This window comes from Cibotium barometz, chromosome 63 (genome assembly GCF_041138505.1).
Source record: "Cibotium barometz isolate CiBa-2024 chromosome 63, ASM4113850v1, whole genome shotgun sequence".
NCBI lineage: Eukaryota > Viridiplantae > Streptophyta > Polypodiopsida > Cyatheales > Cibotiaceae > Cibotium > Cibotium barometz.
Window position 1 is genome coordinate 9,896,947 of NC_141108.1, and position 26,100 is coordinate 9,923,046.

General features: G+C 44.2%; 1 protein-coding gene across 2 annotated transcripts in view; it reads left to right on the plus strand.

Moving 5' to 3' along the window:
• Positions 1-26,100, plus strand: part of LOC147603658 (CBL-interacting serine/threonine-protein kinase 24-like) — a 43,103-nt gene that overhangs the window by 11,031 nt on the left and 5,972 nt on the right. For both annotated transcript variants that reach the window (XM_086795844.1, XM_086795843.1), the window contains exons 3-12: positions 20,041-20,103; positions 20,325-20,396; positions 20,576-20,683; positions 20,804-20,884; positions 21,026-21,079; positions 21,574-21,699; positions 21,823-21,912; positions 22,270-22,392; positions 22,532-22,651; positions 22,755-22,871. In XM_086795844.1, the coding sequence (XP_086651970.1) occupies positions 20,041-20,103; positions 20,325-20,396; positions 20,576-20,683; positions 20,804-20,884; positions 21,026-21,079; positions 21,574-21,699; positions 21,823-21,912; positions 22,270-22,392; positions 22,532-22,651; positions 22,755-22,871 (954 nt within the window). The remainder of the gene's footprint in view (positions 1-20,040; positions 20,104-20,324; positions 20,397-20,575; positions 20,684-20,803; positions 20,885-21,025; positions 21,080-21,573; positions 21,700-21,822; positions 21,913-22,269; positions 22,393-22,531; positions 22,652-22,754; positions 22,872-26,100) is intronic.

Consider the following 26,100-nt stretch of genomic DNA (forward strand, 5'->3'; position numbering starts at 1 on the left):
TGTTAAGTGTGCTAGAAGCGGGGTGTCCAATACACAGGTTCGTTTTCCCACTAAGAAGAGGGAAACAACCGTGCTCTGATACCAATGAAACCGATCCCGACAAGTGGGAATAGACTCCGTTGGACACCCACACGCGTAATAGCACAACTTAATATCACAATTTGAAATGGACAACTTAATAACAACTGGAATTTGAAATGAAATGAAATGAAATAGATGGACACCAGCACTGGGGCCGGAACGGGCCGACCCCCCCCCCCCCCCCCCCCCCCTCAATATATGATATATTTATTGGGAGTATTTAACAAATACAATGCTCCATGGGTTCAAAGAACTAGATGATGTCCATGTACAAATGAATACAGTACCAAACAAGAAGTTCGAAGTCGACGTTCGAAGCAGAGCGACCACTTGAGTGGTCCAGTCTCTACGGTCTTGTGCCTTCACTGGACTCCGCGGAGAGCGCCCCACTGGTGTTCCAGGACCACGTACAAACAGGCGCTCCCGTACTAACGCCTGGCTCTCCCGATCTCAGCACCTTTGCACCGTGGTTCTCCAAGAGCTTGGACTACCCGGCACCGAACGGGTGTTGCCGTGGAGAGAATCCTTTATCAGATTTACCACAAAGTTCTTTACTTAAATCTGAAATTCACTTACTTGTAGATTGCAGATGGTAGACCAATACTCATGGTGTCTGTGTGCAGCTACTTGAGTGGGACACCAAGGTACAGCAGCATGTCGTGAGGAGTAGTTGCCTGGATGAAAATATAACCTCCTGAAGAAAGGAGATGCCGCCTATGTAAAGGTGGCACACCCGCCTGCAAAGGAAAACAACCACCTGCTGTGTAGGACACAGCCACCTTCTGTGGAGGAGGAGTTGCCTGGCTGTAGGAGCACAACCACCAACTGAAGGAACAGCAGCCACCTTCATGTGGGGAAGGAAGAGGAGTAGTAGCCGCCAATCTGAAGAGAAGCCGCCTGCAAAGGAGATGAAGCGCACAGTCGACAGCCGCCTGCTGAAGCTGGAGCACAACCTGCTGGTGGTGGACACACAGCCGGCTGCTGTGGTAGGCAGCGCAGCCTGTTTGGCTGCCTGTCTGGAGGCACATACACAACCGCCTCCTGTGGTAGGCAGCGCAGCCTGTTTGGCTGCCTGTCTGGAGGCGCGCACACAGCCACCTGCTGTGGTAGCGCAGCCTGTACAGGAGGAGGGGCAGCAGCCACTGTGCAGAGGAAGCAGCCGCTTGTATGGGAGGAGATGCCTGGCTGCAGCCTGAAGAGGCGTGGAGGAAACAGAGCCGCCGGCTGCTGAGGTGGTGGAGATGGAAGCGCACGATTTTTTTGTGTCTTGAGGTGGTCGTGGTGCTTTCTTTTGTAGAGGTAGGAGAGAAGTAAACAATTAGAGCTGGCTGGCTCCCCATGTTTGCATGTGGGCGGCCAGCTCCATGGTGGTGTGGGTAGGTGACCATGCACCCACCCCCACACACACAAGTTAAGTGTGGCTCCCCACCTTGGCCCCGAATAACCTTATAAAATGAAAGGTTAGAGAATAAAGTATTAAACCAACATGTGCAATATACTTACCACCTGTTCACACGCAACAAAACTCGTTGTTCACACGCAACAAAACTCGTCAGAAGACAGAGCAAACTTCACGACTCATTGGCAGGCGTCTTCGCTCAGTAAGTGACACGTCAAGCAGGCAAACACAAAAATACAAGTCATGCGAAAACAGTTTAAAACATGTAAAACATGAGCGCATATGCAAACAGTATCATGGACATATCTCCCGTACATGGAACAAGTACAAAATATCTGTCGGGCACAAAAATGGCACGACATAAAACATAAATCCTGGTCTTCCTATGGAGTGACAGTCCCATAGGTAAGACAGTTTCAGGCACGAGCCTCCCTATGGAGTGACAGTCCCATAGGCAAGACACGGCACGAATACTGGCTCTTCCATGGCGTGACAATCCCATGGATAGAACACAGTCCAGGTCATACACGGGTGGCATCAATCTGGCTCCCGTCCATACGACACCTTCCTGCTAACACACGGGTGGCACCAGTCTGGCTCCCGTCCATGTCAAGCAAAAATACTGGCCTCTTCACATGAGACACCGGCCTGGCCTCAAGTGAACGAGACACAAAAACTGGAGATGGACCAAATGGTCGGCCAATTGGTGACATTATGTGGATGACTTGACTGCTCGCTCCTCTACTGGCCGCCTTGGTTCACTTTCTTCCATTGCGTTGCTGCGCAACTTGGCTTGTTGCTGCCCTGTAGGAAGCCGGCATGCTATGCTTTTCTTCACATCACACCCGTCTGTTGCCCACACAAGCCACTTTGCGCAGGCTGCAATCAGCCCTTTGCCACAGTTTTCAGGCCATCAACTCACACCTAGAGTAGGATGTCTGAGCATAACTGGAGCCCATCTGGGAGCAAACCCAAGAGGAATCAGGGTTCTCTTGAGGGTTTTTTATGCACATCTCTTACACGCATGATTCTCACATCTTTCCCTTTTTCAGAATCCATGTACCCCAACATGTCAGCAGAACCGTAAAATGCATAAACTTGAGATGAAACTCAGCCTTTAGGCATGGCGTAGAGAGATACCTTCAATGAGTATGCATCAAGTCAACCTTAGCACAAAAGCATAGAGAATACCTGGTTCTTGTGAATCCATGGAAAGCAAAATGGAAAAGCTTAATGAGGCCTTCTTCCGTGCATCACGATGCCTTTTGCATTTAGGTCGCTCTGATACCAAGTGTTACAACTCCACAGATCTCCTAAACACAAAACACAAGTGATTAGTACAAACCCCCTAAGAGGGGCTCTCCTCCCAACCGTAGGTTCTATGCTTCGAACCACCCCCCAAGTCAGGGTTGATTCCCACAAATCCATGTCAGTTTGCCCCATAGAGACCTTTGGCATGCCAATCTATGCTCTACCACGAGTCTTGGTCGAACTCTGACCAATAGTGAGGTTATGACAATAATAACCCATGTCATATAATATTATATATATATATATATATATATATATATATATATATATATATATATATATATATATATAGTGCCCACTGCTACTATAAATAACCATCTTGTTATAAATAGCAAGTACACATGGATTTATGAATAATAACCTTAGCCGGCCGTATTAGCCTGTTTTTTCCTAATCCCAGAGCTTCCCTAACCTTGTTGGATTAGGCCACTAATCTTGAGGATTAGCACAAGGTACGTAACAGTGAACAAGTTGCTTTTGCTGGAAAGCATCTTCTACAAGCCGTGAGCTTAGATGTAGGATGGAGGAAGTCTAGCTTCAGGAGGGTGAGGAGTTCTTTTATGTTGCAAGCTTTCTTGTGTATGTCTCGGAATCTCCAATTTACACTTCCATGGGAGCAGATTGTACGTGAGGATAGATTCTAGTGAAGGGAGGAGATTGAGACAAGGAGAGAAGGTTGGTAGTTATGCCTCAACCGTACTAGAACTAAGATGGGTATTTACAGACTTTGGTTAGAGATTGATTGCTTTTCGCATCATTGCGGGGAATGCTCCATAAAATTAGAACGAGGTCCTCATGGTGACTAGGGCCAGTTCTGGTGGAAGGGAGAAACTTCCGGCGGAACGATGCGAAGAAGCAACAGAATCTATTGACTATGGAACTAATTTGGAACTTGGTCTCAGTCCAGCCCTTGATTTGGGTTGCTGACAAAGGGGATCTTGTGATACTTTTGGGTACGTGTTGCGGTTGCGCTAGAGAAATTTCATTGCACACGAATGCATGGACCACATGGTATGTATACTCCAGGTACAGGTACTGTGTACACGAGAAACAAAGTGCGAACAGGAGGTATTGACAACTTTGTAATAAACACTGGCACGGATAGGGCTGAATTGGGTAGTGAATTGGTGCTAGGGTTTTTCTTTGGCGGGACTCGTTACATTTTAGTTTTTTCTTTGTATCCAGCTCTGACCTTATGTTAGGATTATTCTTCTCCGCTTCTTTCTCTTCCCCTTCACTTTCTTCTCCTCTCCATCTCATTTTCTTAAAAAACCCATAAAGACGAACAAATGAAATAGACAAAAATTTTCTTGTGACTATGTAACATTCCCCAAATTTGACTTCTTGCCCAACTTCACCTAATTTCTCACCCAATTGTTAAAATTTCTTACAAGTATTCCATTCGCTCTTCTATTTCTTAATAAAGTTGCACAGTGTGGAAGCAAAACATAGGAGAGAGAGAGAGGGGCATAGAGAGAGAGATATCAGAACATCTTTATTATGTAGCAGGGGCTTTACAATGGCAATACCGGCCATTAGATGGTGTAGAACATATGCGTGTGAATGAGTGTTGGATTAGATAACAACTAAGGAGGGAAGATTTATATAAGGAGGCTTGTGGCTGGCTGACTGCTGCGATGGAGCTGGCCGACAACAGCCCACGACCTAGCAAACATGGAAAAATACATAGTGCAATAAAAGGTCCAATCCTCACACATAGTCAGATGCAGAAATTCTAACACCCCCTCTGTAGCTCATAGTGTGCAAAAGTCTGAAGAAGATAAGCTGATCAAGATGCAACCATGGACACTCCAAGACTGCAGATATTGGATATAGCTCGGAAAGAGCACATGCCAACCTGACTCCTCGAAACAAAATGCCACCCTCAACAACAAAGAAATCTGCTTGGCTTTTGGTATAGAATTATGAGGTTGCAGAAAACACCACTCCCATCATCCCCCAATAGTAGACTGTGAACACATCATGTCTCAAAAGACCTCGAATTCTGCTTGGCTCTTGGTATAGAATTATGAGGTTGCAAAAAACACCGCTCCCATTAGTAGACGGTGAACGCATCATGTCTCAAAAGACCTCGAACAATGAACTTGGAACTCATCTAGTCCATAATCTCTGCTACACCAAGGAATAGACTTGGAACACATCCAGCCAGAGGAGGCTTGTGGGTGGGAGAGGGGGCTGTCTAGCCCCTACTGTTGGTGCATGGGACCAGAGACACACGGGGGAAAAGTATCTATTTAACTATAGAAGCTGACCATCTAGGTCCTCGTTGCTGGCTTTTGCAGCCTCGGGACACTGGAAGTATCAAAGTCATCATCCTGTATATGGTCATTGCACTTCTTTGAAACCTTGGTCCTGGCCTAGGCTTTATTGTTGTTCTTGCAATCCTTGGCCAAATGACCTTGCTTTCCGCATGAGTAGTAGTGACACCGTCCTGTCTTTTGCATTGTAGCAAGTGCCTAATCGTGTCCACTAGGAGGGAACCTTACCTGCCGTTGAGAAACAAGGACAGATTTCTCCTCCAAGAGGGACCCATATCCACGGCAATAGAAAACCTCCGCAAGCAAGCCTTTGTGCCATCGATGATCTCAGCACTCCACCACCAATCTCCAAAACGTCTCAAGCAACAGGAACCACAAAGACCAATCAGCCCCCTTCAAAATCTGAGATAGAGAGTGGCTGGACAGCAGCAAAACAGTCCACAAAATCCTCGGAGAAATGCCCACCACGAGGGGAGGGAAGCCAAGGAAGAAGATGAATGGCTAGAGCCACTTGTTGGGTTGCACCACAAGCAAGAAACATACCTCTGACTGCAATCCAAGCTGTAAAAACAGCCCATTGATCACCAACGAAGCCCCCCTTCTTGAACTCCGTGAGGAAAACGCAGGGCAAGAGCACTAGGAGATGAAAAAACGTTGATGAAGAAGGAAAACGTAGAGCCTTCAAGCTCCAGAAACGAAGCACCATGTAAGATTCTTCCCTCCAGCTTTTGAGATGTAAAGGTGTAAAAACCTCTCCTTCTGTCTCTTGTAATCATCCCCCCCTCAGAAATGAAAAAAGATCTTGTTTTACCCTGTTTTGGCCTTGAGAGAGAAAATGTCTAGAGAGAGGTAATTCAAAATTGAGATATCTTTGGATACAAAAATTCTCCTATAAGTTCAAAATGAACTTTTCAATATGCATTAGGAATTAATTGAATATGTGTATAAGAGACCTTAGTCTAAGGGTCCACATTTTCAGAAATTTTTGGATTAAGGTCTAAATAAGGTTCCAAAGAGCCAATAGGATTAATCCAAGTCTTGGGATGACAAAAATGCAAAGAATAAAAGAAAATACCCCAAAAATGAGTAAATGCTCACGTAAGATGAAGAGTTGACTGAGTACAGGATTTATGGTATATTAGTAAAAAAATGGGATATTTTGGTAAAATGATCCATTTTTGACACCTCAGTAAGGAGGGAAAGCCACTTGAGGTAGGCACCTTTTTTATCGTCATTGCTTGATATTTTTAATTCAAAAAAATCAAGATATTTCATCTTTCCTCTCTCCTGGTGCAAATTGGATCAAAAAGGGAGCCAAACTGATCCAAAACTTATCCAAATTGGGTCAAACTGAAGTTGGAAGCCTCTAGGACCCAGTTGGACTTGGTTAGTGGCCTCCCTCACCTATAAATAGACCCTTATTCCTTTGTATTTTCATCTTTGTGAATTTACATGCCATTATTATCCTCATTTTATTATCCCTCTAATTTGCCTCTTCTCTTGAGAGCTTTGGAACTTCTCTATTCTCCATCCTCTCTTGGAGATTACCCTCCCCCTCTTGGTGGCCAAGGACTTGCTTGTGGGCTTTACTTCTAGCCAAAGAATCAAGCCAAATTCAAAGATAAACCTAATTTAATGGTTTTTTTTTTTTCTGTTTCTCTCAATGATTTTCTTTTTCTCAACCTCTCTAAAGCTTGAGAAGCTTTCAATGGAATGGTTGTTAGAAGTCATCTCCTGTCTTTACCTAGACACCAGGGCCTCTGTTGTGAGTGTGCCCACCCATTGTAGGTGTTTTCTCATTTTTTCACTCCCCGTATTTTTTTCCCATTTTTTCATTTTTTTGTGGCTTGGGTGGCTTTTCTCTGGTGACAGGAGGTCTTAGTAGGTGGCCGACTGCAGCTGTATGCCTATTGGTGTTGTCCGACTAAGTGTTACTGGTCGTGGACACCTTCTCCATGCAGGCCGACTGTACACAGTGCTGGCCGACTGGTATATGTGCTGGTCGTGGAGTTTATAGGCCTGTCGGCTGTCCTAGAGCAGGCCGACTGCACTGTGGGGGCCATATAAATGGCCCCACATCCCTTGCCACTTTTGTATCAGTCATTCGGGATTCTTTTGTGTATATAGAGTAGAGTTATACGCCTCTCTCTCTCCTTCTCCATTGCTATCTATTTTCTGTAGTGCACTTGCTCTTGTGTTCTCAGATTTTGTCATCATCTCCGCTGCATATTCTGACATGGTATCAGAGCCCTAGGTTCTTGATAGATCTTGGGAATTGTGTGAGCAAGAGGGAGACTGTTGTGTTGCTGATTGGTGGACTGTTTTGGACTGTTCGGGAAGAGGAGAAGCAAGAGGAAGGCGGGCTGATTTGCTGGACAGCCACTTGGAGGTGTAAGTTTTTCTTTTTTCCCACCCACCCACCCTTTTCAGTTTCATCCCCGCAATGACAGATTTGCTTGAGATGGCTGAGAGACGTTTGAAGATCCCGACACTCCCCACGTTCCCAGTGGACCGTCAGCTGGACGGGAATAACTACGGCATATGGAAGGTTACGATGGAATCTGTTCTGGAGTCATACGACCTTGCTGATTTTATCGTTGTTAGGGTTCCACGGCCGGAGGTAGAGGAAGGGGAGTTATCGTCGATTCGTAAGGACCGGGAGGCATAGGCACAGTTGTGGGATCGTGTTAATGCCAGGGTCCGTTCATTCATCTTCCTCAACTGCACACTGCAGGTAATCAATCAAATAAAGCATATGACGCTGGCCAGAGGCATATGGCAGTACTTGGCTTCTCTTTATAACAGGGTATCGTCCATGAAGAGGATTTCCTTGGAAGTACAGATGCGGGTTATGAACCCCGCAAAGTCGTCGACGATGCGGGAGCATATTAACAAGCTGCAGGCTTTTCAGCAAGTTGTTCTTCAGGCTGGGAAGGAGATATCATCGGAGGACATGGCCATAACGTTGCTGTCGCATTTGCCCTCTCAGTACTCAGCATTCTACTTGTCTTGATTACCAGTGGGGCAGACTCAGCACCATTACATGGGAGGAGCTTGTGCCCATAGTCTTGGACCAAGAGGAAAGATTCTCGAACCCTCCATAGGGCGGAGGTTTGCAGGCCTTAACTGGCCAACGGTCGAAAGGCCATAACAACAAGGGCAAAGGGAAGGCTTCATCGGAGAAGTCTTTTGAGAAGAAGTCCGACGCTGACCGCGAGAAACTAAAGACAGAGAGGACTTGTAATGATTGTGGCGAGAAAGGCCACTATTGGAGGCAGTGTCCCAAGTGGAACACCAAGAAGGGTGAAGAATCCTTAGCAGCAATCGTGAAGACTCTAGCAGTTGTGCACCTAGAGGTGATGGACACCGATGTTTCATTTTCTTCAGGCAAGGAGGAGGTTGGAGGACTCGTCGCTACGGATACTCGGGAGTGGATTCTAGACAGTGGTGCTTTCGGGCACATGACTCCTTCCCGTTCAGATTTACAGGATCTTTGTAGGTATTCTGGTCACATTCTTATTGGGGATACATCCACTATCCTAGTTCACAGTGAGGGCAGGTTGGAGATAGTTCCCGATGGCAGAGGAGGGGAGCATTCCTCCCAGGTGTTGTATGTTCCATCACTTGGTTTTCATCTGTTGTCAGTGCATCAGGTTTGCAAGACTGGCGTACGGGTGGAGTTTGATGAGCATTTTGTTGCTCTCCGGGACAAGGCAACATGCCAGGTAGTTTGGGAAGGCGGAGTGGAGAATGGAGTTTACAAACTTTCAACACTCTCTCTCCCAGGTCCTCAGTTTTGTGATGAGTGGCAGTCTGGTAATGGCCACTTAAGTGTGGATACGCTGCAGGTGCAGGCTTTCCGGGACCAGATGGAGGATAGCTTGCCAGTTGATGGCAGCAGTTGGCAGGAACTTTCCAGTACAGATGTTGGTAGTTCTTGTGTTCGTCAGTCAGAGGAAACTTTACAGGTAACTTATGCTCTGATGTCTCGTAGTATTCGGGACAAAGAAACTCCTGTAGATGAGGAAGTTCTTTCCACGGGGACCTCTTGGAAAGCCAGGCAGGTGAAACCGGCCTCTGGTAGAAACCAAAGTGCGGTAGACTAGCAGTCACCCTTCCACTTGTAGTCCAGATATGAAACAAATGAGATTGGAGCTAGAGTGCCCCAAATCTGAAAATAGAACGACACCTGTTGCCCCAAAGCTTGGCGCCCCTTGCAGTATTTCTTTATTCAATTTCAAAAATATGTAAGGCTGAGTACAACAAAGCCAGCCAAGAGAATACACCTGTATGTCCAATCTGGCAGCCCACAATACCTCTTAGCACAGAGGATTCACACACACATATCTGTGTCTCAAAGCAACACTCTGTGCTTCCCTCTGATCAGCCAAGACCATTCAGCAAGACAGCCTTGAGCATACATCTGGCATATCTCATGCACATGATTTCACAACTCAGCACAAACATACATTCACTGTCCAATCTCTGTTTCCACCCTTTTCAATCTGCCATACCCCTCCTCTCACAAGGGGCTAGATAGCACAAATCTGCAACAGACATAAGCCAATGGAAAGAAAGACAAATGAACAAGTTCAGGGCTTACCAAGTCAGTGCGCGGTTTTGCACATGTGAAACTGTTCGTACCAGTTTGCACTTGACAATGACTGTCTGTACGATTTTCTCTACAATCCACTTGACTATCGCACCAACCAAGCTCTGGAAAGCTCTGTTTGCAACTGTAGGTGCTGTACCTGCCTGTACAAACCAGCAATTCAGTACTGTTCTGGTCCGTACAGGTTGTACCAGCAGCCCACGTGGCACTGTACCTGCCTGCGTTGTCTACAACCAGCCTCTGTACCCGACTGTACCTGTCCAGTCCCGCGCCGCCTCTTCCTACCCTATCCGTACACTGTACCAGTAGTCGTACAGGACTGTACTTGCAGTCGTACCAGCCTGCGCTGCCTGAAAACTGCAACTGCAGCCGCCTGCCAACAGTCTCGCTGCCAGTACCTCTCTGCAACAGTACGGATTCCTGTCAGCGCCACCTGTACCTGCAGTCGTACAGCTCTGTACGGCCTGTTTTCTTCTCACACACAGCAGCAATCAGACTTCTCTGCAGCAGCCAGCAGTCCCATGTTTCTTCTCCACGCTTCTTTCTTGCACGACTCCCAAAAGCTAGAGAGAGAGAGGTGAGAGAGGCATGCAACTCCAAAAGTGGAGTGGCCTCTCTCCAAACTTATCCTAGGGCCCCAACTTTAATAAACATTAAAGTTCCCTAGGGGCCACTAAGGCCTAGGGGCAACCATGCATAAAACATTAAAATATTAATGTTCTAGTTCCCCCCTTCACACTTGGAGATGTCCACACATCATTATCTCTGTCCGGGCACCCCAAATGTGAATCATTTAATATTTTGGCTCAGCAACCACCATGCCCACCCTTGTGCTGTTCCATTTTCACAGGGCCATGACATACCCCCCTCTTGAAAAATGGCAAGCGTCCTCGATTGCATTCTGGTGATACAGCAAAATATCCAAAGTGAAATATACAATATGGCAAGATCAGCGTCCCAATCTCTCTAAGCCATGCACATGTATCAAAATTCACTGCAAACCAATGGCGTAGTAGTAGTCCAAGTTGTATACCACTGTGAACGATACACAACCACAATATCCCATGTGACTAGTACACATATATCATAGAGGTCCCATAAACAGATGTACTGTCAGTCATCAGTACCTTCGGGTGAGATAAAAACTGCACCAAGCGACCTCTAGATGTCATCTGAGCCTGCCTGTATCAAGGGAGTGGAGGTGCTACCCCCCTCTTGAGCATCAGGTAATACTCCAGACCCATGCTCTGCTGAACTTGAATGAGCCACAACAAGAGTCGGCTCTAACTCAAAGGCATCGAGATAAAGCTGCAAAACCTGAGGTGAATCTGTTAAGTCACCTTCCTCCATCCACTTCGCATCCATCGGTGAATAGTTCTTGAACTTCACAAGATAGCGACGGGAAACTTTACCTCGTACCTTTCTTTCCTTATGTGCCAGTATTTGCTCTGGAATCAGAACCTCATCAAGTTCCTCAACTTCCGGCTGAGCCTCATCTGATACATCCTCAGGCACATCCCCACGGAAAGGTCTAAGGAGACTCACGTGAAAAGCATTTTGAATCCTCCAGTGATCTGGTAGCTTCAAACGATAGGCTACCTCACCAATCTTTTCCAATACCTGAAAAGGCCCATAATAACGCATGCTCAACTTAGGGAATAAGCGCTCTTTACCCTTCATCTTCTTGAGTCTAGCCTTTTCAAAGCGCAAAAGAACCCAATCACCCAATGCAAATTCTAAAGCACGTCTGTGACGGTCTGCGGCTTTCTTTTGCTTCTGCTGAGTTTTCTGGAGTGCCAACTTAACTCTCCGATAAGCTTCATCATGTTTTCCACATACTGATCAGCCTCAAAGATCTTATCCTTTGTATGCAAAATGGGTGGTACCTTCTTCCCTCCTTCCACAATCTCAAAAGGCGCCTTGCCTGTCGAGGTATGAACAGTGTTGTTATATGCAAACTCCACCAAAGGAAGATACTTTTCCCATTGTTGCTTGTGCTCTGACACATAACACTTAAGAAGATCTAGCACTGTAGAGTAAGCCTCTTCTGACTAACCATCTGTTTGTGGATGAAATGACGATGAAAACTTGAGAGTTGTACGCATGTTGTCAAACAACCCTCTCCAGAACAAACTCGTCATCCGTGGATCACGGTCACTAATGATAGACATAGGCAAGCCATGATACTTGAAGATGTTCGCCATGAACAACTTCACCATATGATCCACTTTGATCGTCTTACGCACAGGAATGAAATGAGCCTGCTTACTGAACTTGCATATGATAGTCCAAATGCCATCATTGCCCGTTTGTGTCCGTGACTAATAGTGAATCCGAAGTAAGCTTTTCTTTGAGCTTTTTGAATGCTGTAATTTCTCGATCAGTCCATCTAAACGGAGTTGCCTTCTTTGTCAAGGCATGAAGAGGCGAAGCAATTTGAGCAAAATACCGTATGTACCGCTTGTAATAGGAACACAATCCTAGAAAGCTGCGTACATCATGCACGGTCCTCAAATCTGGCCAATTAAGAATTGCTTCCACCTTCGCTGGATCCATACGGACTCCATGCTTAGACACAATATGCCCCAGGAAATGTATCTCTTGCAAAAAGAACTCACTCTTCTTGCCATTAACAACCAGCCTATGGTTCCTGAGTTCTGCAAACACAATGGCCAAATGCCTTCTATGCTCTTCCTCAGTTTGTGAATGCACAATCATATCATCAAAGAATGTGCCCACAAACGCTCTATGAGGCCTGAAAATCCTGTCCATCATTCTGTTAAATGTGGCAGGTGCATTTGTCAAACCAAAGGGCATAACCAAGAACTCATACAACCCAAACGTGGTTCGAAATGCTGTCTTATGCACATCCTCGGGTCTAATACGTATCTGATGATACCCGCTTTTCAAGGCAATACGACTAAAGACTGTGGAGCCCTGTAAGCGGTCCAAAATGTCATCGATCCTCGGTATGGGAAATCGATTCTTGATGGTATTCTTGTTCAGCGCCCTGTAATCAATACACATGCGCCAAGAACCATCCTTCTTTTGCACTAAGAGTACAGGTGAGCAAAAGGGTGATGAGCTAGGCTATATCAACCCTTTATTCAAAAGCTCCTGCACCTGACTCATAATCTCTTCGTGTTGGGCTGCACTAACACGGTACGGCGGTCTATTCGGTGGAGTACTACCAGGAATTAGATCAATGGCATGATCTTCTGGCCTCTCAGGAGGAAGTTCTCCTGGCAATGACTCGGAAAAACAATCTTGGAACCCACATAAGAAATCAGTCCTGTCCTTATCTAACATAGACAAATTAGACTTAGACTCATCATCTTGTGCATCCTTTACATAAATCAAGTACGCGGAAAGATGCTTTTTCATTACTGATGAAATTGCCGAAGCGGATACAATAGGAACAGATTCCCCTTTAAGTTTTACATCCAAAACATGTTCTTTTCCTCTATGAGTCAGAGTGATTTTCCTGTTGTATGTATCCACCACCGCATGTACTCTGTGGCACCATGGCATACCCAACAAAACATCACAGCCATCAAGTGGCATGATGAAAAACTCTTCGCTGTCCACATAACCCTGCAAATGAAGCCTGAGCTTCCCAATGATAGGAGTAACGGGTTCTTCATACCCTGGACAAGCCATGTTAGCCTCATATAACAGCCCCATCTCCTCTGCACGAATCCCCAATCGGCCAGCCAAATATGGTGAAATGAAGTTGGCTCGAGCACCTGTGTCAAAGAATATCAAGGCATTCTGATCTCTCACTTTGTCCCATGCCCTGCACAACTCTATCTCTTCACCACCTGGCTGTTCCCCCACAAGATCAGGAACTAACCTTGTAGAAGGTTTTGGTTTCTTTGACTTGGGCTCTCCTTTATTGTTAGAGTCCTTTTGGGACTTTCTCTTGGGACAATTAAATGACATATGTCCCTCTTTAGTACAGTAAAAACATTTCCGAGCATCTCTCAAAGCCTGTCTTTCCGCAGAAGTTCTCTTGGGCATTGGCAACTTCTTAAACCGCGTCTCTGAAGACCCTTTAGCATCACGCGAAGCATGCCCAGATTTTTCAGCTTTCTTGCTCGAGTTCTTACTTCCTTTAAACCCAGATGATCCTCCAGTGAGTAACGCATTAGCTGTCATAGCATTCTCTATCATCTGCGACATGTTCGTTACTCAAGTCTTGATACAATAATCATGCACCTCTTTGGGCAGCCCGCAACAATACTTCTCTACCTGCTCAGACAAAGGCACTGCACGGTAAGAAGTCACTGGGAGTAAAGCTTCCCAAAACTTCTTGTTATAATCTTCCAAATTGCCACATTTTGAAGCATCCAACTTGTGTCATGCAGTCATAACATCCACCTCAAATGTAGATGTGAGCCATACGGAAGAGAAGACTTGTTTAAATTGTACCCAAGTAGTGGGTGCTATGCCTTGCAAAAGAAGAGTAGACCACCATTGCAATGCATTGCCTTTGAGAAAAGTGGCAGCTTTCCTCACCTTAGAGGACTCTGTGTAATTCCCACCAGAAAAAGCAGCATCAAACTGCTGTAAAAGATAAGTGCTTTTAATTTATCTTTGGCTCCACTGAATGTATCAAACTTCACAGCAGCTCCCCCTTCCTTATAATCCTTCGCCTTTTCCATAGGCGTTAGATTATCGTATGGAAGTGGCTTTGCAAGATTGCTGCCCCCAATATTCATGCCCATCATAGGGTCAACATTACCCATTCCCACACCTGGCATGCCATACATTCCAGCCATGTTTCCAAACATACCATTATGCATACCTGGCTGCATACCACCATACATATTTGCTTGCATTCCAGGTTGCATGCCCCCAAACATATTTCCTTGCATACCGGACTGCATACCACCATACATATTCCCCTGCATACCAGGTTGAAAATTTGCTCCAAAAGGCCCTGGCATACCCATGCCTCCCTGAGGATAACCCCCAGTCATAGATTGGAACACCGAGCCACCACCAAAATAACCTGGATGCATAGTCTGCTGAGGAATAGATGGCTGTCTAAAGAAGGAACTCTGAGAGTTAGCACCATAAGCATGCTGCATGTTCGGAAACTGTCCAAAAGATGGATCCTGTGGGATGGCACCACTATGACCCTGAGGAAGGTTCTTAGAATGCACCTTCTTCTTCTTCTTTTCGGGCTCTGTACGGGATCTCATAAATTCAACAAACTTCTCATTTTGTGTGAGCTGCATAAACACATTCATAACACTAGCCAAACGATCTTTAAACCGAGCATCATCATCCTCTTTACCAAGTACATCTTCTGGCTGTGTTACATCCTCATAATGCTCATCATCTGCAGCCTGTTCTCCTGCAAGAATATCCTCAGATACATTTCTCTCAGGAGAGGTCTCTTGCTCTTCCTCTTCATGATAAAAGTACTCGTCTTCTGTATCAGACATGTTGCTGAATTTTTCAGCGATGACTTTCCTCGAGGCAACCACGAGCTCACCCCCTTAAGGAAGTTGATGATTGGTCCCGGCAATGGAACCTTGAAACCAGCCTCTGGTAGAAACCAAAGTGCGGTAGACTAGCAGTCACTCTTCCACTTGTAGTCCAGATATGAAACAAATGAGATTGGAGCTAGAGTGCCCCAAATCTGAAAATAGAACGACACCTGTTGGCCCCAAAGCTTGGCGCCCCTTGCGGTATTTCTTTATTCAATTTCAAAAATATGGAAGGCTGAGTACAACAAAGCCAGCCAAGAGAATACACCTGTATGTCCAATCTGGCAGCCCACAATACCTCTTAGCACAGAGGATTCACACACACAGATCTGTGTCTCAAAGCAACACTCTGTGCTTCCCTCTGATCAGCCAAGACCATTCAGCAGGACAGCCTTGAGCTCAATTTTTTTTTCATTTTGAGCACGCAGGCTTAGGCACATTTGTCCTCATAAATCTGGGTGAGATGATTTTATAAACCTGCACGACCCCCAAAAGCTAGAGAGAGAGTGAAGTGAGAGAGGCATGCACTCCAAAAGTGGAGTTGCCCCCTCTCCATACTTATCCTAGGGTCCCAACTTTAATAATTATTAAAGTTCCCTAGGGGCCACTAAGGCCTAGGGGCAACCACACATATAACATTAAAATATTAATGTTCTAGTTTCCCCCTCTACACCTAGAGATGTCCACACATCGTTATCTGTCCGGGCACCCCAAATGTGAATCATTTAATATTTTGACTCAGCAACCACCATGCCCACACTTGTGCTGTTCCATTTTCACAGGGCCATGACATTGTCAATGATGCCATAGGTATACCGATGAAGGAATGATTGAAAATTGGACTTTAAGCTAGATATTTTGGAGGATTATGATCAGTGATACTATGGTTAATTAAAAGTTTGCTTTAAAGATAGCCGAATCTGTGAAAGGCAATTTCATATTGGGTGCGTAAGTGGTATGTTTGAAATGTATTTTGCATGAATCCGGTTAGGAGGCTTGGGAACTCTTTTCCCTGGTACCCGGGACAAAATATAACCAAATTTTCATAATGGATTCTATAAATACAGTGGTTGGGCGGTTGGCTAACCCATGGGGCTGGATGGGGTTAGGCTGGACTGATGGATTCCTAAAATACAATTCAATTCTGTTTAAGTTACAATAGTTGAAGTAAATCACGGATAATCCTTTTTGTATGGAAAAGAATCAACGGCTGTCCCTCTTGACGGGAAAAAAAGCGTTGGTCTCTATGATCCAAGTGCAAGTTCCTTCCTTGATTCGGCCATGTGACCTGCGGGTTCGGTCGGAATGAAAAAGGGTAAATTAAGGCTCTTGACTACGTTAGAATAAATTTTTCCCGGAGGAATCGCCTATGCCTTTTGGGCAAGGGAAGTTTTTTCGGGTTCGGTTTTGGGAGAACCGAGGGATTAGTCTCTTGTCCGGACATTCGTGGGCGAGGCCCCGAGTAGGAGTCTCTGCCCTGCACATGAAGTTACTACTGCCGCTGCTAGCACCCCTGAATTCGATGCGCAGAGGGGACAGGGATCTCTCACACCACGAGGTAGAGAAATGTACATATGGGCAGCCAGGTACCTGGGCGTCATTACCAGCCACGAAGAGGAAACCACGTGGAAAAACACTGAAGGAGGAGTCCCTAAACCTGCAAAACGCTGCTGTAAACACAGCAACCAGCCACCTCGCTTGCTCCAAAATCCACCAGAAAAACGCAGATGCAAAAGCCGAGTGTTGGACTGCCACTAGGAGCCACCAAAGAAGGGCGATTTGTAGAAAATGCAGATGGAGGAGAGAGGACAGCAGCAAGGCATCAGAGAAATGCAAGGAGGAGGGCCGGATCAGCAGGAAACTTGGGCGATGATACCATGATAAAGTTACACAATGTGGAAGCAAAACATAGGAGAGGGGGAGAGAGAGAGAGAGAGAGAGAGAGAGGTATCAAACAATGAACATCTTTATTATGTAGCAAGTGGCTTTACAATGGCGATACCAGCTAGCAGATGGTGTAGAACATATGCTTGTGAATGAGTGTTGGATTAGATAACAAGTGAGGAGGGAAGAGGCCTTTATATAGGGAGGCCTGTGGTTGGCTGATTGCCCCCATGGAGCTGGCTAATAGTAGCCCACGACCTAGCAAACATGGAAAAATATATAGTGCAATAAAAGGTCCATTCTCAAACAGCGCGAGATGCACGAATTCTAACATTTCACTTTCCCTCAATTTACAAATCCCAATTTCATACTTCCAACCTCAATGGTCAAAACACCGTTTTGCCCAAATTCGACGTCTTGGTCAATTTCACCTAATTTCACATCCATTTGTTAAAATTTCCTACAAGTGTTCCACTAGCTCTTCAATTTATCACTTTCTTCCAATTTATAAATTCCAATTTTATACTTTAGCCTTGATTGCACCTAATTTTACACCCATTTGTTGAAATTTCTTACAATATTCTTCAATTTTTTCCAATTTATGAATCCTAATTTCTTATTTTCAATCTCATTGCAGCTAATTTCACACCCAATTGTTAAAATTTTCAAAATTTTCCTTAAACTCTCACTTTTTTCTAATCTGACTCGATAAGTGTGACTTTGAAACCTCTCCATTTTGTCCATAGAGATGAAACGTGTCGAAATGATGAAACGTTTCTTGTGACTCTATGATTGGTACGCAAGTTACCTCTCAGGAATTTTGTCATTCCAATAGTAAAGATATGTTCTATAGGGATTCCACACTAGCTTAGGTAAGGGCCAAGGAACTTAAGAGGATGCTTTGGCGGGATATATGAATTTGAGGTTAGGTTTACAATAGATTGTCTCCTACTTGGTGTGAAGAAGGGTTACATCCCTAATTGAACCTTGGGCTAGAGTTAACCAGGGGTAGGATAACTCAGGTTTAAGGGATGTGCTAACGCAGGATCAAGGATAGGGCTTGGCTAGGCATGGGGATTGATAGGACCTACCAGGAGCTAAGGGCTAGAGCAAGGATGAGGTTGGATTGGCCCAACAGTCAAAGCTAACTAGAGGCTTATTATGGCCAAAGGCTTGATAATAGAAGCAGTGGGCCAGTAATAGCGTGGGTTTTTAAAAAAATCAGTGAGTTTAGGCTCACTCATGATTATTATGAGGTATCCATGCGGAGAGGGAGGTCTCCAAGGCGTGTAGGACCTTAGGGCCATAGTGGTTGGAGGTTGGCAAGTGGTCTAGTGGTATGGGATGCCGCCAAGGATTGTTGTTAGGGCTTGGATGACTCATGGCAATCTGACCTCACGCTCGGGGGTGGTTTAGGATGGGGGTGGCTGGGAGGAGAGTCGCTAGCCACAATCTATCGTAGTTATCAACTTGGGTTTCGATGGTGGTTATTCTAACACTAATTGGGTTTCCGAGTACGTAGTCTTAACAATTGTAGCTGCCAACTACATCTAGCTGTTTTTAACTGTTTTGGGTGAGATTCAACCAATTTGAGCAGAGTTGATTAATCTACTCAGCTTTGATTGGAGTTTTGATGCGTTGACCAACGTTGCGACTGGCCTTTGACTTATGTTGACCCACTATGGTAGAGGACTCTATCAGCATGTTCTCAAGGCTAGACCATCAAGGACTTGCTTTTGACTATTTTTGGCGGATGGGAAAACATAGTTATTCTTTCTATCTTTAGCGATGCATTTGCCCTATCAACTACTTATTTGCTATACTAATTCTTTCTATTTGCTACTTCCCTTAGCGCTAGGCTTCATTATGACTGAGTTTGCCCTGCATCTCTGGAGGTTTGATAGAAACTCAGTACGAAGGGCTGTGTAAATATATGCTCTTATGTGTGTGTGTGTGTGTGGAGTGCGTGTGTGAGAGCATATCTTGATACAGAGTTCTACACCCACTATTGGGCATTGATGATGTTAGTGGGGATGTCGTAACGGAGTTGATAGTTATATGGTCTTGTGGGTTGACTACCATGAGTATATAACATGCACGGTCCTAAAAGGTGAATTTGGGCATGTTCTTGGATTCATCTAGGTATATATATATATAGTCTTGTGGGTTGACTACCATGAGTATATAACATGCACGTTCCTAAAAGGTGAATTTGGGCATGTTCCTGGAGTCATCTAGGTATATATAAAAAAGCAATTCAAGAAATTAATGAATTTTCCCACCTCATATGAATAGAAGATAATTGAAGATGTGCTTTTTGTGAAGGAAGTAGGATCAAACTCATAGTTCTTTATTGCGAAGTAAAGAGGCTTGAGACCCTACTTTGTGTGATGAGTTTTCTTCAGTATTTTACGCATGTGGTTTCCGTTTTCAATTTTCCACAAGTGGTATTAGAGGGTGGTTTCTCTTAGCTGAAGCTCTGACTCTAGATGGTTAGATGGTCACTTTGACCTCTAGAAAAGTCGTTTCCCCAAAAAAGGCTTGCATGTGTTTATCCCGACAAGCATTCGTGCAAGTTGCATGGTCCTTACAGCTGATGATGTGGTTTGTAAATGCAGCAGAAGAGGTCAATGGGCATTGGATATTGTCTGTGTGGCAAATCAGGGAAGTTTGTATCTCACTGCACAGATTGTATCAGCAATGATTATAGGATTGTAGAGATAAGCAAACATACAAAGCCAATTCCAAAGGATGGGATGGCTTGACATGTGGAAAGAGCAGGCATCAAAGTAGTCTTAAAAGTGAAACTTGCTCCAGGGTATTCTACCATAGTGATGTAATCATCCTTATCTGCTAATTTCTTCAATTGGCATCTTGATAGATCGAGAAAATTTTTGTAATCTAAGGATTTTTTTGGGTGTGGATGTTTAGCTACAGTAATATCTGAATGTAGTAATAATTGGCCACTGGCTGCAGATCAAAAGGGAGATATCCATAATGAAACTTGTTAGACATCCGTATGTGGTTCGTCTACATGAGGCAAGTGTTCTTATCTTTGTTTCCCCCAAACTTGGAAATCCTTGAGGTAAATGCCTTTTGCCTTTTGCTTTGTGGGTGGAGGGAGAAAAAGGGGGAAGGGGAAGAGGGGTGGGGTGGGGTGGGGGGTCTTTGTTGATAACTGTTTGTGTCCATATTATATATATATATATATATATATTGTAACATAATATATATGCCTGAAAAGAAAGGTGATGTTGCAGGTGCTGGCAAGTCGGGCGAAGATTTACATTATACTGGAGTTTGTGACTGGAGGGGAGTTGTTTGATAAAATCGTGAGTAGATCTTTATTATTATGCTATTTATCTCTTCTCCTTCATTAGTTTTATATATGATCAAAGATAGTCTATGCTCTAATCTATGAAAGATTGCTTTCATGAAGTAAATACAATCAGATTTGTGAGGCTAAATAAAAAAAGTTTCAAGTAATAATGCAGGCTTTGCTTACTGGCAGGTACACCAAGGAAGATTGAGTGAGAATGAAGCTCGCAGATACTTTCAGCAGCTGATTGATGCAGTAGATTATTGTCACAGCAAAGGTGTTTGCCATAGGGACTTGAAGGTAGTTCTATGAGGTTCTCAGCTTAGCAACGAATAGTGTAACATACTCCACTTTCTGAAGGAGCTTGTAGAGCTGAGTATACATTGTTGATTTCTTACCTTGGTGACTTGTCTTCTGCAGCCAGAGAATCTTCTCTTGGACTCGCAAGGAAATTTGAAGATTTCGGATTTTGGATTAAGCGCATTACCACAACAAACAAGGGTAGGTGAAACATAATGGACAATTTGGGGATTATAAAATTTTGTCATTATCTATTCTCCGTCATTTTACCAATTAGAAGGGATTCAATTAAGACTACATTACTGAGAATTATGGACATCTATGGGGCTTTATGTTTTCTAGGCGGATGGGCTTCTGCACACAACATGTGGTACTCCCAATTATGTGGCCCCAGAAGTATTTTTCTAAACTTATAATTGACTTGAAAAAATTTGAGATTTTTTAATGAGACTAGAATGTTTGTATGTTGTTGTCCAAATCGATGATGTGCAACTGATAATGTTGGACTGGATGCCTTGGATAAACATCATTCAAGAACGCTGCTTTGTTAACTATGCCAAATATATGTATGTACGCAACGTGCATGCATGCATGTATGCATTGTGTGTGCATACATATGACGTACATACGTGCATGCAAACATACATACACAAATACATACATACATGTATATATATCTCTATATGTATGTATGTATACACTAAATGTGTATACATGCATCCATACTACATGCACGCATACACACACACATACATAAATATATACATTCATACATACATACTCCATGCATACATACATACATATGTACACATGTACATACATAATACACGTATACATAAATATATATTTTTTGCTTGCAGTCTCATGGTTGATACTTTTAATGTCAACAGGTACTGAGTAATAGAGGATATGCAGGTGCTGTGGCAGACGTTTGGTCTTGTGGTGTTATCTGTTTTGTGCTGATGGCCGGCTTTCTTCCCTTTGATGAGCCCGATTTGGCAACACTTTATCGAAAGGTATAATAAAGGATAATAACATGAATTTAATTCATATATTGTGAAGTCAAGTCTTACCTGATATGTATTAACTTGGTGTTTTTTATATGGCTTAATTGGTGTTGTGGTTGTCTCTTGTTGCAGGTCAATGCAGCAGAGTTTTCTTGTCCAACATGGTTCTCTCCTGGTGCAAAGTCTCTCATATATAGAATATTAGAACCTGATCCTCGGAAAGTGAGTTTGCATGGATAGTGTCATTCTCATTGTTCAGCCTAACGCAACTCTGCAATTATGTTTGCATACATACACTTCCTGGCCTCTCATCTCCTCCACTCTTTATGTGACATGCCACTCCCACCTCTCATCCCTCATGACACATGACATCCCCCTTCTCACCCCTCATCCCAGCCCCACCTCCCCCCTTGCATGTGGTGCATCATTCAACCTCACCCCTCATCTCTATATCCCTTTTGCGGCAAGTCAGCCCCAGCCCATTCTCGAGATTTTTTTGTTCCACCTCACTTGTGTGTGTCTTCTTATAAGATTCTGGATATCCAGAAGCCTGATGGAATATTTTTATCCTTTTTGCAGCGAATCACAATCACAGGAATCCGGAATGATGATTGGTTCAAGAAAAACTACTCTCCCGTGAGGCTTTATGAAGATGAAGACATCAATTTAGATGACATTCAAGCTGTTTTTGATGATTCAGAGGTACCCAAACAAGGATTTTTCCTAAATATTTATGGGCATTCCATCAATGGTTTTTATGGAGTTTTGCTGTTCCCTTAAGAAAGGAATGCTGGTTTTTGCACTGCACATTGTTATTAAAATGCAATTAATCTGCTGTCAGGAGAGGTATGTTAACGACCAGAGGGATATCGATGACTCAGGCCCATATACAATGAATGCTTTTGAGCTTATTACACTTTCACAAGGCTTCAATCTCTCTGCTCTATTTGATAGACGTCAGGTAAATTCCTGTTCTATGTTTTTGATATTGGTTCTCAGATGATTACAATTTACAACAAATTTTGTTTGTAGGATGATTATGAGATGTGTTTTTTTTTTTGAAGGACCATGTTAAACGCCAGACGAGATACATCTCAAGATGCCCAGCAAGAGAGATAATGGCGAGAATGGAAGCAGTGGCCAAAAAGATGGGTTTTAATGTCCAGACACGTGGTTACAAGGTACTACACGTGCACATGCACACATATTACCTACATACATACATACATACATACATACCTACATACACACATACATACATGCATACATACATACATGCATGCATGCATGCACACATACATATGTACATAAGTACGTAGGTACAAACATGAAGGTGTTTTTGTAGATTATGCTTTCAAGTTACTATTTACGACCTGAGCTACGGAGGTAGTGTTTTTCTGCTAGACTTATCGGTTGCTTGGAGCAAGAAACTTATTTCAAAGTTAAGAGGAAAAGTGGTACGTGGGAGGTCTGCTCAAGGATTCATCTTGAAAAGCTTAAAGTGATAGGTTTGGATGTGTAGGTGATGCTTTATCACATGGCAGGGCTCTTCGAGCATATTTTGTAGACCTCAACCCATTATTTTTTGCATAGTCTCAGGAGACATTGACAAAAAAATCAACAATGCCTTCAAAAGGTTGTAGGGTAAGGGGAAAAAAAAACAGGTGCATCAATTGTCATGTGAATTAAATAAATGAATATAGAGAACATAACTTTTACACCATATTGAGACAAAGACATGTTACCTTTTACCTGTTGGAAAAGTAGCATGTGTAAGACTACATGCCAAAAGGTAACTCAAACAAGGGAAGAAGTAGCTGGCAAAACAGACAAAAAAGAAAAGTAGTTAAATGAGCCTATGTGCATGAAGTAGTAAGGGGTGCCTCTTGAGATGGGTCAAGGACATGCCAGGATGTAGATGCTTGCCGTCTCCAAATAATGGTTGTATGTCTATATCTAGTGCTATTGGTGGGGGCACGAGGTCTTGATTTTGTGGTTGAGTGCTGAAGTCTCCAATGGGCACACCCAGTTGGTGTCCTGGACTAATTGAGTGAGGTCCTTGCTAGTTCAAGAAGATCCTTCTAAGGGGCTGTTTCCACACATAAATGAACCTACACACTAGCAGCTGTTCACACACGCTAGAATCGCTTTATTTAAGCCCTAGTTCACACACAAACAAGTGCTAGTTTACACAACCACCTAGCACCTTTTTATTTACTGACCCATTAGTAATTACACATTTTCACTGGCGTGAATATGAATATTCCCAACAATCCCCCTTGTAGTGGTAATGCGTGTATGTGTAGAATTATGTCCCAAATGACAGGAAGTTCAAGACTAGCCAGAACACCTTGAACTTTTCTCGTGGGCACTTTTTCTTCTTTGCCCTTGAAGCTTGGCCCAATGTTGACGAGTCATCTACAAAGGATGGATGCCCAGCACTGGCTTCATCTTCATGCCTGATTGTGGCAGCTGCTCTGTACTCAGCTCCACAAGGATCTTCTCTTCTAAGGTTCCCTCCTGTATTTGCACCACTGCAAGCATGTGTGGCTCTCTTGCCACGAGAACCTGTATTCAAAAGATACAAGAACGTATGCTCTGCATGGTATGATGATGGGAACTGGTTCTTATGGACACCACATGCCCTGAATGCTACACTGTCATGCATATTGGATTTTCCTTATTGCAACTTCTTGGTGTGTAAAGGAAGAGCCTTCCCTGTGAGATGAGAGTTTCAAAACACCTTCAATGTAGATAAGAAAAACAACGGAAGTAGATGTCACAGGATCTGGAATGTGTTTACAACGCTAGGAATGTGTAAGGTACACGGGGAATGCGCCAACTGCACTGAGAATATAATGGATTTAAGATGTCGCGACGGAAAAATGCACCAAGGTCTATATGTGCAGTTAACTGAGCTTCACTGCTTGAGAAGATGAGCACCTAGCTGCTCCGAGATGTGTGCTATACTAGCACTGGGAAGTGTGGCATTGAAACAAGAGTGTGTGGGATGCTCCGACTCCACTGATATCCTAACAAGAATCCCCAAAATTCACACAAGATTTGCCTTGGATTTTCCCAAGAAACTGATGTATGCAAAAAGGCTCAAAATTGTGTGTGAACAAGATGTTGATCTGGACTACTGGTAGACCCTTCCTCCTCTCCTAGGTGGCTGCGTGTGAAAGCCGCCCTTCTCTGACCTTATGGCTACGTTTGAAGACCCCCAAACGAGGTGTTGAGTCCACCCAGCTGGCGAACATATGTTCTGCTGCCGGCGTCTGAGAACTGCTCTGCTGCAGAAGTGGGCTGAGCAGAGCAGTGTGGCCTGATGGACGAACAGCTGACGTGGTGTCTCTTCCCTCTCCTTGCGGTTGTGGAGGAGTAGTGGCTGAAGGCAGCACACTATAAGTGACACGTGGCAACAGCTTTGCATAGGAGGGGCACGGCAGCAACTGGACGCTGCAAAGGCAGTGATGATGGTGATTGGGTGGATGGAGCTGGTGGGCGGCACTTCTGCCAGACAGGAGATGGGCTGAACACTGGTGGAAGGGACAGAGAGTTGGGCGGCGGTGGTGTGCTGTCCACTAGTGCCGCCCAAAATGGTGGTGGGAATGGGCGGTGGCTGGATCAATTCTACAGCTATGCTCTGATACCGAATCTTGGTCCCAGTTGAGTGGAATGAGCAAGATAATCAGCACATTTAATAGCGATTAATGAGGGGGGATTAAGGGGAGCACACAAGGGAGTCATGGGAAGCATATTTGTATTATGTTATTTGGTCCTTTTTATAGGAGAGGCCCCCTTTACAAGGTGTGTGTAGATGCTACACATGCCACATGTCAAGGCATGATGCCAAGTGTCCCTAAGAGGTGTCACCTTTACACATCATTGCTTACATAAGATCCTTCTTGTTCCCACATATAAATAAACCTACACACTAGCGACTGTTCACACACACTACAACCGCTTTATTTAAGCCCTAGTTCACGTGCAAACAAGTGCTAGTTTATACAACCACCTAGCACCTTTTTATTTACTAACCCATTACACATTTTCACTACCGTGAATATGAATATTCCCAACAATGATGAGTCTTTGCGAGTGGTTCGTAGGTTCTCTGGCTTTTAGCAGCCTATCTCTGAGTTGTCCCATCTTCAGGAGGAAGAGACTAAGATATCTGTTATTGGGGTATTGAAAGAATTATGATGTGCACCAATTCCCTTTTCGAATAAGCAATGGCACTCACTCACACAGCATTTGAAAAAGTAGTGTTCCTCTTATGCTAAAAAAAGGTAGCTATTTGCCTAAAAATGGCCTTGGGTAAGGGCACTATAGTTGTAAGGACTTCTAACAGGGTTAAATGTGGGGTGTCCTTAGTTTAAGGGCACGCATGGGAGTAAAGTCTACAAA